At 48.4% G+C, this 14,470-nt stretch overlaps 2 protein-coding genes across 4 annotated transcripts in view; one reads left to right on the plus strand and one right to left on the minus strand.

Annotated features, from left to right (window-relative positions):
- Window positions 1-14,470, minus strand: part of LOC147649057 (uncharacterized) — a 400,363-nt gene that overhangs the window by 146,759 nt on the left and 239,134 nt on the right. The gene's annotated exons all lie outside the window — the stretch shown is intronic.
- The window catches only part of LOC111945559 (uncharacterized), a 101,974-nt gene that overhangs the window by 5,276 nt on the left and 82,228 nt on the right, over window positions 1-14,470 (plus strand). Inside the window, exons 3-9 of one of the 3 annotated variants that reach the window (XM_086865018.1) lie at window positions 15-314; window positions 1,676-1,863; window positions 3,356-3,476; window positions 4,117-4,777; window positions 5,073-5,186; window positions 5,557-5,646; window positions 5,709-6,133. In XM_086865018.1, the coding sequence (XP_086721144.1) occupies window positions 15-314; window positions 1,676-1,863; window positions 3,356-3,476; window positions 4,117-4,187 (680 nt within the window). In that variant the 3' untranslated portion in view covers window positions 4,188-4,777; window positions 5,073-5,186; window positions 5,557-5,646; window positions 5,709-6,133. Of the gene's footprint in view, window positions 1-14; window positions 315-1,675; window positions 1,864-3,355; window positions 3,477-4,116; window positions 4,778-5,072; window positions 5,187-5,556; window positions 6,134-14,470 lie in introns of all 3 variants that reach the window. The other 2 variants (XM_086865017.1, XM_086865015.1) reach the window with 2 other exon arrangements.

Here is a 14,470-nt window from a genome sequence, read left to right on the forward strand (position 1 = left end):
TCCCTGCTGCACAGCTCCTTGGTGCCAGAAGCGCAGTGCTGCCTCAGCTGAGGATTCAGAGCTGCCTCCAGGCCCTTCCAGGACAAGTCCAGATCCTCAAGGGCGTGAAGCTTCCCCAGCAGCTGCCAAGAAAGTGTTTGCTACATCTGGACTTGGGGTTTCATCAGGCCAGCCAGGCACACACAAATTTCAATTCCAGCCAGAGCTCATGACTCCAGCATTTCCTGCGCACCATCAAAGCACTTCTGCGGCCTCTCCAGAGAGCAGCAGCTGCACTTCTCCAGAGCAGCACTTGCCAGCCAACATCCCATCAGGTACGGAATGTGTTTCTCCCCTGGCTTTTCAGAAAGATCACAAAAAGTGACTGAAGTATTTTGCCACGGTGCTCTGTCATGTGTCCATTTGATTGTGACAATCAGGTGTCAAGGGTACTAGGAAGCAGGATCATGAATATCAAAACAATCTCTGTCTGCTTTTCCCATCCTTGCTGCAGATTTGGAGGATGTTCTGGCCATTTTCCAGGCAGCCTCTGTGTAGAGGTCAAAGGGCGAGGCAAAGAACATTTCTCCACAACTGGTCGGTGTCAGGTGAACTCCCATTTTTCTTTGGATGAAGCCAAACTAGGACTCTGATGGGATATTGCAGAGTTTACAGATTGTCTTTTGTTGAGATGAAATACAAGGGATGGCACCACCGTGCTTTGAGATGATTTATTGCTTAAGTAGCCCAATACGAGATCAGTCCCGAGGCGTGAGATTTACAGGCAACAAGTCAACCACAGCTCGAGGAAGTTACGAGTTTCTTCTCCGCATGGCAATATATAACTTTTTAGTGCAGTAGACAGTTGACACCAAGTTTGTTTTCACTTATTAAGCTCTTATCACCTTTACTTGATTTTGCCACACTGCGTCTGTCTTTTAACCAGCAAGCTCACAGGTCACGTATTCACACACACTTCTGTTATAGTTCCTAGATCTCTAATTTACTTTATAAATCACACTATTATACTTGATACCTGCAACTATTTTACTTCATAGAATTTCTTACTTACTCGTGGCATATTCTTACTTGCAACTGTAAGAACAACGGTTTAGAATTCCTCTACCTAATGTCTGTGTACTTTCATCACTCCATCAATCCAGGCTTTTTCTAAGGCTGCAGATTTTCCATTTCCAACAGTCTCTCCCGCAAATAATGCTATGAAATTTCAGTGCACGCTGGGAGTCCCCAGAACAGTTGCAGCTGCAGACCATGGCCTCACCTCCATGGTTGCTCCTTAGAATAAACTTGCAGTTGAAGTTTAGCATGTGTGTCTGCACCTCTGGCCTCTTCCTGGGTGAATGCACTTTCTGTGGTCTCTTGTGATGAGAAACTCAAGCAACCAAATGCCAAAGCTGCTGGGAAGATGCAAAAGGCTGTGATTCAAGGTGATTATTTCTGTGTGTATGTCTAGACCAGTTTCCCAAGCCATACTTGAATCTATGTACTCGTCAATTAGGATAATACTTTTGAAGGGGAAGAGCTCACTCTTCCAATTCCCTGGGAAGTTTTTAATACCTTTCTGGAGTTGAGGTTGCTGTGCGCTTCCTGTGATGTTTGATCCAAGGCAGCAATAAAGCTCTGCGTCCCAAAGCCTCATTTTGGAGCCTCACCGATGTTTTTTGGATTCTTCCAGCTGCCCCGGGCACTTCAGTCCCCAGTGCTCCAGCTATCAGTGCTGGTTATGCAGCATGGAGAGCCCCAAGCTGGGTCTGGAGTACTCCTGGGGAAGAGGAATTGCCACCGCTGGATCTGGACCTTGTTCTGGAGACACTGGAGGAGATGCTTTCACCATCTGTGCCTGAAAGGTCTCCCTCTGCTCAGGTAACTCCATTGGCCAGGGATGAGAGGGGCTGGACTGAGAGCTTCTGAATGTTGTTGTATGGCTGAGAAGCAAAGGCTTCTTGAATTCAGCTGTGAATGGACACGGAAGGATTTGCTTGGTAAAGCAAGATTTGCTAAGGAAGAGGGAATGAAAAGGGGGGATAGCCCTTAAGTGAGGATGAGAGGTGTTTGCCAGGTTTGGATGCTCCTTTTTCTGGGAAGAATCCCTGGTGCAGGGGCATTTGTGGGGAGGAAGTGGAACCTTGGTGGGTTCTAACAGGCTTTGTTTGATGGGAAAGAAGAGAAGAGTGTTTGGAGAATTGCCACTGAAGGCAGAGTGGGAAGGGCATGCAAGAGGTGCCAGCAGCAGATGTGGGCTCTGCCTCTCTTGGGCTGGAAGGCCAAGGCAAAGCAAGGGCTGGGCTGCAGCTGCTCCTGCAGCTCCTGCTGCTGCTGCTGTGTGAGCCCTGTTGTGCATGTAGACATTCCCAGAGCTGTGTGTGGGGATGGGATGGAGCTGCAGCTGTCTTGCCCTCTCAGGAACCTGGTGCCTGCAGTCCAGTTTCCAGCTGGGAAATGCTCAGCTGGGCAAACTGGCCAGTCTTGCTCTCCATGTTCCAGAGCTCAGTCACCTTGTGGAAAGAAGAGGTGGGTGTTGCCAGACAGTCCCTACAAAGCTGCAGCCTGCATGAGACTGTTGTGCTTCGGGCTGTGGTGGCAAGAGCACATCCCTGTGCCAGGAGCTAGCAGGACTCCATCCTTAGCGCCCACTCCATGGCTTGAGTGTCATCCCCACGCTCAACAGCCTTGTCAGCCTTGACAGCTCTTGGAGCGTGTTGGAGAAGTCAGTGTTTTGGACTGTTGAAGGCCTCTGGGGCCCAGAGCTCCTTGTTAGGAAGAAGGGATGAAGTGTGTGAGCCGTGGAGTCTTCAGGGGGCAGATGTCTTGGTTTTGAGGCACCATGACTTGTGTGAATGGTGAGAAGGACAAGGTTGGTGCTGGCCATGAAATGGTTAAGGACTCCTTTAAGCCCAGGGGCTCCTCCTGTGTTGAAGAGCAGTGCAACCAGGGCCCATTAGTCCTTGTGTTTGACAGATTCCCTCTTGGACTTTGGAATCCCTTTTTTCTTTTTTCTCTCTTCCCAGACTGGCCTGGAGTGTTCAGTTTCTGCATTGGCACAGGCCTTTTTGCATCTTATTCTACAACTTTGCCAAAGAATTTCTCTTATTTCATTTAATATGCAGACGCATTGCATGGGTAGATTTATTCTTGAGGAAGGGCAGACTGGAGGTGGGGAGGGGGATTTTTTGGAACTGCCCATATCTTCTTGCCAAGCGCGATGAGCCTTTGTCTTCTGCAAACTCCCGCGTATATACCAGTTTTCAAAAGCAATTTGTTGGTGCACAGATGGAAATCTGGCAGGCTCTGATTGTACCCCTGCAGAATCTATTGGTTGATCTTTGCGTTTCCTTCTTTCTGTTTTTCTTTTCAGGTCAATCCTAGTGTTGCCCGTGGCTCTTCAGGAGGGGAGGCTGTGAACAAGGCTGCAGCAGAGGGAGCTTTGCCTGCTTGCGGGAGCTGTGTGAACGTTTGCCAGGAGCCCGAGGAGCTTGGTAAGGAGTGAGCCCAGCGTGGTTTAGAGAGATGGAAGACAGCTGCTCTGAGCCTGCCTCTGACAGGAAGGGAGCTCAGAAGAGTTGAGTCCTTGTCTGCAGCAGGGTTGGTGCTTCCTGGTGCCTTTAGTTCCAATCCTGCACTGGCACAAGCTCCCCGAGCCCTGCCCCTCCATGCTTTTCCAGAGGCTCTGACACCGAGTCCTCTGCTGTGGCAAGAGAGCCGGCAATAAACCTGAGCTGGTGGCAGTTGTGTCACCAAGCTGCGTGTCCCAATTGGTTCCCAGCTCACAGCAGCCTTCAGCTTCAGCCACTGCAGTGAGGACTGACATCTCTGCGTCAGCCCAGAGAAAGAACAAGGCTGGGCTTCTTTTTGGCAGCTGGCACTGTCTGTATTTCAAGCTCTCGGGGGTGCCATTTGCACTGGGAGGGTTGTGAATTGATTGGTGTACTTCAAAACTTCACAAGACTGGAAAACTTGGAAGGATCCCTGTTCCCTTTAAAGAGCAGGCTTCAGATTCTCAAGTGAGAGTGTGCCTTTCAGGCCATCTTTGACAGCCTTTGCTAGCAGGACAGTTTACTTGCAAAGGGAAAGCTACACGGAGGCCAGCATTGACTGAGAGTTCCCTTTCCTTGCCAGATATCCATGTGATCTACCTGGCCAGAAGGGCTGCCCTGCGTGGGAAGAAGGATCAGAGGGAGAGCCTGTGACCATCGGGCAGGTGGCATCCTCTGTTTATAGATATAGTTAGAGATTTATTTATCATTATTTATTTATCGATATAGTTACCAGTGTAGATTGATAGAGTTGTATTTATAGGTGTTTCTATTTATACATCTGTATAGTTTGTATCTATAGTTAATTATGGATGTGATAAGATTTTATTTCTATGTATACAGTTAGATTTATATATTTTCAAATTTGCATTTATATATGCGTAGAGTAAGATTTCTATGCACACACAGATCCATTCCTAAATGTGCATAGTTCTTTAGTTAGAGCTCTATGGATGTAGAGGTCCATAGATTGAGCTGTGTAGGCCTAGGCTGCATTTTTGCCTCTTTCCCCCTTGGCTGCCTTTTTCATCTCTTGTTTTTCCCGCTGTGCCCCTTGTGTCCCCCTGTGCTGGGTCCGAGCTGGGGCCGGGCCAGGCGGAGCAGCAGTTGCAGCCCTGGCTGTCCCTGGAGCGGTGGGAGCTGCCGCTGGCCCCAGGCACTGTCCTGTGAGGAGCTGCTGAAGGACGCTGAGACTGAGGGGGCTGAGGAGGCGCTGATGCTGAAGGGACCTTGCAAACCTTGAGGTGTGAGGGGCACTGAGGGCTGTGGGGGAGCAGAGGGCCATGGTGGCACTGAGGTGACAGAGGCACGGGCTGAGGGCTGTGCCGGCTCTGAGGGGACACAACGGCTCAGAAGGGACTGAGCGGGGGGAGAGGCCTGGGAGAGGCCCAAGAAACTGAAGAGGGGGCTGGGGCTTTGCCGAGAGGACGGCGGGGCTGAGGGGATGGAGGGGGCCAGGAGGGAGCACACAGAGCTCAGGGACTGCAGCTCTGCCAGGCCTTGCAACCGATTCCAGAGCCTCCACTTTTGCCACCACAGCTGTGCTGAAGAGCTTGAGGACAGGCAGACACTGAGAGGAGCCAGCAGGGAGAAGCTGAAGGCCTGGAGCAAGAGCAGTGAGCAGGGATGTGCTGGGGCCACGCGAGAGCCTGGGTGAGGCCCCAGGGCTGGTGAGGCCGGGCAGGGCTGAGGGTGGCGTGGGCTTTGGCCGTGGGCGCCGCCCGGCCGGGCAGGAGCGGCCCCTGCCCGTGCTGGGGCTGCTCAGCGCTGCTGCCCCGGCCGGCACAGGGGCTGTCCTTGGGCAAGGCAGCTGTGCCGGCAGGGCCCGGGAGCTGTGCCGGGCTGCCGGGGGCTGCGGGACAGTCCCGCCGCGCCTGCGCTCGCCACACGCTGGCCCGCTCGGCCTGCTTGTTCTTGCCAACCCTCCTGGGGAGGCTCGGAGATTTTCGCTTCCCTGCTGGAAGTGCAGCTGCTGCCAAGGGAAAGGTCCCAGCACTGACTCGCTCTTCCCTTTGCCTCCCAGATGTCCCATCTGCTGTCCCTATCCAGGAGAGCTGCTCTGCATGGGATGGAAAGACTGAGGGAGAAGCTTTGAAGATGGGGCGGCTGATTTGTTCTTATGTAGTTGTATGGATATTTAGACTGGGACAGTGACATTTGTATATTTTTAAATAGTTTTGTTTTATATATCTATATGTATATATATTGTGTGAAATATGTAATATTTAATCTGTATTTCCATCTGTAGATTGTTCTATATGTATATCTAGAGGTATTTAGTTCTATTTAAACATGTATGACGAGGTATAGTTGTATAATTCTGTCTATCGAATTCTTAGTACAGGGTTATTTAGAGGGGGACACTGATAATTTTGTATTTCTAGATGGGCTGTTAGCTTGTTGTAATCTGTAATAAATTAAGTTGTTAAACACCTCATTAATCTTTGTCTATAGTGACTTGTTGAGGTTAGCAATAAGTGAAGCTTTTGCTAACTGAAATTGGTATTTGTATATTTTTACATGGCACTATTGTGCTAATATAATAAATGACTTCTTTTAAACTTAATGGAGATTTTGATAGTTGTGTATTGTCAGCGCATGTGTAGCAGTTTGTAATAAATTACATTTTTCAACTGAAATGGATTCATGTGTATTTGTAGCTCAGCTGTGCAGCTGCAGCAATCTGCAAGCAATGACATTTATCAGCTGAGATGGGTGGTTTGTGATTTGTGCTCTCCAAAGCAATGGGCAGATGGAAATGCCATGACGCTGGAGGATTTTGGTGATGAAAATCTCCAGCCACGCCCAGCACATGCCCCACTTGCGCTCAGGCTGGGCAAGGAAAGCGCAGATTTGGGATGGCAGCAGAGCCACACGTTGGCTCAGAACTCGCTGCACAGGCCTGCTGAGAAAACTCTGGGACTCTGCTGCGCGTACAACTCCAAGCAGGAGGCAGCGGGGCAGGAGAAAGCATTCACCATGAAAAAACAAAGAGAAATTGTGTCCAAACAGATGTGAGGATACTCTGGGAGTTTGATCAAATGCTCTAACTCACCACTGCCTGGGCTCATCTTCAGCAAAACTAGTTTGTTCAAAGCTGAACACCTTCCAGGAAAGAGAGATTGCACTTTCCCCTTCAGTTGCCTTGCTGTGGGAGTGGAAGATGTCCTTCCCACAGGGAATTCTGGCTACAGAATTAGGATGATCTAATTGTTGGATTTGTGGAGGGCTGAAATCAGCTGAGAAATGGCCATGGAAAGGTGAGAGCTTAGCTCCAGAGCAACTTCTAAAACGGAATCATACCTAAATTTCCAAAACATTAAAATGACCCCAAGGGTGGGTTTTAGATCATCAAATAATTGGAACAGTTTGTATCAGCAGGGAAGGAAAAAGATATACTGAAGTAGTAGGATATACTCCTTGCACATTCACTTGAACAGTGAATTCAAAGAACAACACCAAAGCCTGGCAACCAGAAACCCCCACTGGATACTGGAGTCAAACAAAATAAAAAAAAAAAAAATTGTGATTGGAACGATCAGATCAAATTATGTTGGCACAAAAGTCCTGAAGCTAATCCTTACCGATCCTTCAAAAGCTTAAAGAATTCCTGGGATAAAGCAGAAACTGTAAATGACCAATGGAAAGCACCTGATGGAATATACTGGATATGTGGGGAAAAAGCATCCAGTGAATTACCCTGCAGGTAGAAAGGATCCTGCACTCTGGGAATGATTTGACCCTCCTTTTTGCTCCCAAAGTCCAAAAGTAAACTATTAGGAGCACCCCTAGATGAGAGCCTGGGCAGAGAAAAAAGAGAGCTGAATCTTGAGTTTCCAAAAGCAGGAGGGAATCAGAAGTGGGGACAAGATGAGTGGCCTGCAGAGAGGATAAGAGCTTGGCAATAGCCCAGCAACTTGGGCTCAAGACGGGAGCTGGGGATACAGGAGCCCAATTTACCTATTCAACTGACTAGGAAGACTTCAAGCCATGGTAGAAATTGTATCAAATCATAGCTCTGATGCTCTCGAGTTATCAGCTAAACAGCATTCACTAATGCAAGCATTTGTGTATCAGAACCAAATTGCTTTGGACTACTTGTTAGCAGAAGAACGGGGAGTCTGCAGCAAGTTCAATGAATCTGAATGCTGTGTAGAAAGAGATGACGATGGAGAAACCATAAGAAACCTTGCAGCAGAAATGAAGAAAGTGGCACATGTAGCGGTTCAAAAATGGAATTCTATCCTTCAAGCTTCTTGCTGGGATCAATTGTTTGGGGGGAATTGTGTGGGGAAAGATTGGTGGAAAAAATGAGGATTTTTAATATGATGTAAAAGAATGGGGCTCTTATTTCTGCCTTGTCTCATCCCATGTTTTATCCGATTCATTCATTCTGTTGTCTAAGGCATGCAAATAGCAGCAATGCCCATTGATCCTGTGTTGTAGTGCATCTAGAAATCTTGGTACCTCCCAAGGTTAAAACTCACCTCTGGTTTGTGTAATGTTAGTTCCTACCTGAAAACCTTCTTTCCCTCCCCCCCCTTCCCATTGGCTGTGACCTCCCTGCATCCCCTAATCACCCCTGCCCCCTGGTATAAGAGATAAGATCCCGAGCATTTCGCTCTCTCTCTTGCCCCGGATGGACGACAGACAATAAACCCGGGATTATTCCAGCAAGTTTGAGCCTCCTGTGTCTAGATACTTTGAGTCCGTGTTGTATCCACTCCAGGACCCCCTCCGCCGCCTGTGCCCAGAGACCAGTGGCAGGCACCACGGGGGTGGGACAGAGGGGTCCCATCAGGGAGCTGGATAGCGACAGAGTGGCGCCCGACCGTTGGGGCTGAACAAGCCCACGTTAAAGGCCTATCAGAGCCAGGGTGAGCCGTTCTTTGGAGACTTTGGATGCAGTTAAAAAAAAACACAGCAAAAAAAGTTTCCGAAAAGGAGTCGAAAATCCTCCAGCACCAGAGGACTGATTCCAGGGCAACAAGTATCTTTCCACCGCCAGAAAACAACAGAAAATGTAAGATTGAACTCGGACACCAGGCTGGGAGGGCTGGAGAGTGAAACAGACCCCCGGGGACTGTGTTCCGTGTAACTCCTTCCCAGCGGCAGCAGACCCGAGCGTGTGGGGTTCCCCCAGCCGTGGGCAGAGACGGAGTGGGGGTGGGAGAGGGAATTCTCCCTGCTGCCGGTACAGTGTGAGTTTAATTGTAATCCTTTTGGTGCAACCTTGTTTTCTGTGGTAGGGAAAATAGACAGATTGTGTGCAGAGCTGCTGTGACCTCCAAAAATGGGATCCCGGCTATGCACACAAGAAAGGAGTCACACACAACAAATACAGAATTTTTTAAAAACCACAAATGTAAAAATTTCATAACATAAGATAAAACAGTTTGTATCATATTTGACTCAGTAAAGTAAACAGATCGAATTGTTAAAATTAGATTCAGTAACTGCCTGGGATGAAATTGGAAATTTATTAACCTTAAAAATAGAAGGAGGAGACAAATCGGCCCTGAAATTCCTCCCAGTTTTTCTTTTAATTCGAAAAGAATTAGTTAACAGAGAAATAAAAACAGAAGACAAACAAGCACCTAACTTTCCTAACTTTTCCCCCAAAACCTCTGTTCCCCCAATAGAAAAGATACCCGAGACAAACAATACAAGTTCTAATCCAGTGTGTCTCTCTCAGTCACCTAGTCCTGCCTCACAAGCCATCAAGGCTCCCTCCCTATACCCCGTCAGTGTTACAGAAAATGTATCTTGCTTTGCCCACATGGCTGAGAGCCAAGATGGCGCCGGCCACGTGTTACCCGGCCACATGGTGAATCCCCCTGTGTATCCCCTTTCTCCTACCCATAATCCCCCCCACCCACCGGTTTCCACCCATAACTCTTATCACAACCCCTTTGTTCCCCCTGATGTTCCACCCTGCTCCACCCCCCAGCCCTGCCTGGCCCCACCCTATGACCCTGTCCCCCGAGGCTGTAACCCTATTCCCTATCCCTCCGGCCCCTGTCCCGTGGGGAGGAAGAGCAGGGAGGGAGAGAGTTACACCCCTTGCTCCTGCAGAGGGGCAGGGAGAGGGGTGTCCCGGCTCTGCCCCCCGATGGGGGGGTGCCAGCCTCCCGGGCCTGGCATGGGGTCGGGGGAGACCCCGAGACCCAACGTGGGATGGGGGGAGACCCCGAGACCCGACATGGGGGGGGTTGGAACCCCGAAGCCCGGTGTGGGGGGGGGTGAGACCCCGAGACCCGACATGGGGGGGGGTGGAACCCTGAAGCCCGGCGTGGGGGGGAGCGCCCCCCTGCCCGGCTCCTGCAGGGGCGGGGCTGGGGGCGGAGATGGGGTGGAAACCGGGGGCGGGGCTGAGGGCTGGGCCAAAGGGGGGGTGAGGGGCAGAGCCCCGCCCAGTTCCCACGGTCTGGGGGGCGGGCCCCAGACCGAGCAGGGAGGTGAGGTTGCCTCACCACATTCCAAAGGCGGGTGTGGTTGCGCTGCTGCAAATTGCCCGGATGGCCCCGGGGGACGCCCCGGGGGATGGAGGGGTGGAACCTCACAGCCTGCTCCCAGTGTGGAGCCACATGGTGCCCCTGGGGGATGGGGGAATACGGGCTTCCCCGATGTCCCGGCAGGACGAGCCTCTCCCCCCTCCCAGCTCAATACAACTGGGGATGGAAAACAAAATGGTTTTAACTCAGCCTTTTTCCCTACTGCTGCTCCGGTGACCTTTATTGGAGCAAGACCTCAAAACCGTACTTACAAACCGTTTTCATACCAAGACAAAAAAGAAATTTGCAAGGTACAAAGAGAATTTGGCCGTAATAGTGAAATATTTAAAAGCATTGTTAAAACAACATTAACTTCAAATGATTTAGTTCCTACAGATATTAAAGATCTTTTTAAGTGTTTGCTTACACCATCTGAATTTGAATTATGGGAAAACACATGGAAGTGGTTTCTAAAAAACATACTGGTGGAATTATTAAAAACTAATCCCCAATATGTAGATTTATTAAATAATCCTGTTACTTTAGAGCATTTATGTGGTGAAGGAGTATGGGAAAAACCTGAAGACCAAACTAGGGCATTGCCAAAAGCTGTGATAGATAAAATCACTACAGCTGCAGAAAAGGCTTTCGCACAACTACCTACAGCTGACACTAAGGGCAGTTATATTAATGTAAAACAAATGCCCTCAGAAGGATTCCTGCAATTCTTAGACCGATTAAGAGAACAAGTCTCCCGTCAGGTAGAAGACCCCGTGGTACAGACAGAGTTAGTCAAGGAACTTGCTCAGAGAAATGCTAATGAATCTTGCCGTAGAGTCATTTTAGGTTTGCCTGTGGATACCCCTCCGACCCTGGCACAGATGTCAGCAGCCTGTGCAAGGAAAGCAGAGATGTTTTCGCAGGAAAAGAGACCTCCCTGGACCACCCCAAGACCTGTTGCTGCAGTTTCATCTGAGACAAGGAATGAACAGATGACGCCTGACCAGCAACAGCGAATTTGTTTTTATTGCAGAAAACCAGGACACTTTGCTAAAAACTGTCCTTTAAAACAACAGAAACACATGGATACCAGCTTGCCAAAAAAACTTACATCACAGCGCTTATCCACTCAGCGTGCAGACATAAATGAAGTGGAAACGAATCTCTGTCCTTTAGTAAAAAGGGAAAAGGGGGGTGAAAAACTGCAAAACTATAATTGTGAAAAACGTTTGCCTAATAAGGTCTGGCAACCACAAAAGCGATTCAGACTTGTAACTTCTAAAGCTTTTTGTTTCAGATCTGATCGATGGACTGTTGTTGGAGTAGATTTGCAGGATAATTCACAAGACCTGGCTGGACTGGATAGTAGGTATTTTGTTATTGGAGACACAGCACACACACCAATAGAGATTGAGGTGGCTCCCATGACAATCACGGGAGACCTAACACACCTCACTCTCTTAGCTAGGTGCCCCCAACCACCTTTCTATATAGACAAAGGGCAGGTAATAGCCCAGGTAATCCTTGTTCCAATAGAAGTCCCAGTAGATGACAAAGCACCAGGAGTTTACTGGGCAGAAGTAGTGGGTGAAAACAAGCCAATTATAGGATGCAATTTAACACATAAATCAGAACATCTCCATGTAGAAGGGTTAATTGACACTGGGGCAGATGTGACCATCATACCGGAAAAGGTGTGGCCCTCACACTGGGAACTACAACCAGTGGCAGGAAAAATACAGGGTGTTGGAGGGATGAAACTGGCAAAAATTGCTAGAGATATCGTCCAGATCGAAGGTCCGGATGGTAGGATAGCTAGTGTCCGACCTTTTGTAATTGACTACAAGTGCCCCCTGTGGGGGAGAGATACCATGTTGCAGTGGGGGGTAAAACTCACTATTCCTGAGACACCTCAGGATTTTTGATAGAGGCCACTGTACAGCGTCCTGTCCAAAAATTATCTTGGCTAGATAATGATCCAATTTGGGTGAATCAGTGGCCTCTCAGCAAACAAAAACTTGGGGCGCTAGAAAAATTAGTAGAAGAAGAATTGGCTAAGGGACACATAGTAGAAACAACCAGCCCTTGGAATTCCCCGGTGTTTGTAATAAAAAAGCCAGGGAAAGATAAATGGCGTCTCCTTCAAGATTTAAGAGAAATAAACAAAAAAATACAAAACATGGGATCTCTCCAACCAGGAATGCCCTCCCCAACCATGCTACCACAAGATTGGCTACTAGCAGTACTGGATATTAAAGATTGCTTTTTTCAAATTCCCCTGCATCCAGAGGATGCACCAAGGTTTGCCTTTTCCATTCCTACCATTAACAGGGAAGCCCCAATGAAACGGTACCACTGGACAGTATTACCTCAATGGATGAAAGCCAGCCCCTTCATCTGCCAGTGGTATGTGGGGTCATTGCTGTCCTCAGTGCGTGCTGAAAAGAGAGAGGCTATCATTTTGCATTATATGGACGATATTTTAATATGCTGTCCCAATAACAACATACTGAAAGATACCCTTGACTTAGTGGTTAAAGTTTTAACCTCTGCTAGATTCCAATTGCAGGAAGACAAAGTTCAAAGGATGCCACCTTGGAAATATCTGGGCCTGCAAATTACAGCACGGACTGTTGTTCCACAAAAATTAGAAATTATTAGTAATCCTAAAACTCTAGCAGATCTTCATTCTCTATGCGGGTCACTAAACTGGGTCAGACCCTGGCTAGGTCTCACCAATGAAGACCTGGGCTCCCTACTCAATTTATTAAAAGGGGAGAGAGAATTACTGTCTCCCAGAGTGCTAACTCCAGAAGCAAAAACTGTAATTGAAAAGGCACAAAAAGCCTTGACAGAAAGACAGGCACACCGCTTCAAACCTGAGCTGCCTTTCAAATTTATTGTCCTGGGAAAATTGCCACACCTACATGGGTTAATATTCCAATGGGCTGAAGGGCAGAGAGACCCACTCTTAATAATAGAATGGGTCTTCCTCTCCCGTCAAAGACCCAAGACTATCACCAAGCCACAAGAGCTGATGGCTCAGCTGATTCAAAAGGCCAGGGTAAGGCTGCGGGAACTGGCAGGTTGTGACTTTATGTGTATTCACCTCCCAGTCAGGCTCTCTGGAGAAGGGAAAAACTCCCCTGAGAGACTGACCAAAGAGATGTTTGAGCATCTGCTTCAGAGCAATGCTAACCTCCAGTTAGCTCTGGACAGCTATAGTGGGCAAATTTCAGTTCATGCACCATCACACAAATTGTTTCATGAGGAATTCCATCTCATTCCTCGTGAGAAAAGGAGCCGGAGGCCACTCAAAGCTCTCACAGTGTTCACTGATGCATCTGGGACATCCAACAAGTCGGTGATGACTTGGAGAAATCCACAGACTCAGCTTTGGGAAGCTGATGTTGAGTTTGTAGAGGGGTCACCCCAGATAGCTGAACTAGCTGCGGTCGTGAGAGCCTTTGAAAAATTTTCAGAACCGATTAATTTAGTTACTGACTCAGCCTACGTAGCAGGAGTGGTGTCCAGAGCGGAACAGGCAGTTCTCAAAGACATTGAGAACGAACATCTCTTTAGATTGCTTTCAAAACTGATTTACTTGGTCTCGAATAGAGAACAACCTTTCTATGTGATGCATATAAGGGCGCACACCCCATTGCCAGGTGAAATCGCTGAGGGGAACCGGAAGGCTGATTCCCTTGCTGCCCCAGCCGAAAAGGTATGTCTCCCTGATGTGTTTCAGCAGGCAAAAATAAGTCACCAGCAATATCATCAAAATGTGCCAGGACTGATTCGTCAGTTCCAGCTGACACGGAATCAGGCCAAAGCAATCGTGGCTACCTGTCCCAATTGTCAGCTCCAGGCAGTGCCATCATTAGGCATCGGGGTTAATCCCAGAGGCCTTAAGAGCTGTGAGGTGTGGCAAACAGATATCACTCATATTCCCAGTTTTGGTCGCCTTAAGTATGTACATGTGAGTATTGATACATACTCAGGAGCGGTGTATGCCTCTGCTCATGCAGGAGAAAAGTCTGTGCATGCTAAACAGCACTTAGTACAAGCCTTTTCTGTATTGGGAATCCCTAAAGAAATTAAAACAGATAATGGCCCAGCGTATAAATCCAAGGAGTTCCTGGAATTTGTCCAGCAGTGGGGAGTGGAACATAAAACTGGCATCCCCCACTCCCCCACAGGTCAGGCTGTAATTGAGCGTACACACCAGACACTCAAACAAGTCCTAGCCAGGCAAGGTAGTGAGACAGTGTGGATGTCTCCACAACAGAAACTATGTAAAGCTCTGTTTACTATTAATTTCCTAAACTGCTCATTTGAAAACATGAATCCTCCTGTAACTCGGCATTTTAACAGTGGTGATCAGTTTAAATTGTCACAGCATCCACTGGTGTTAATCAGAGACCCTGAAACTTGGCAAACCAA

Source organism: Cyanistes caeruleus, chromosome 28 (assembly GCF_971803275.1).
Source record: "Cyanistes caeruleus chromosome 28, bCyaCae1.hap1.1, whole genome shotgun sequence".
Taxonomy (NCBI): domain Eukaryota; kingdom Metazoa; phylum Chordata; class Aves; order Passeriformes; family Paridae; genus Cyanistes; species Cyanistes caeruleus.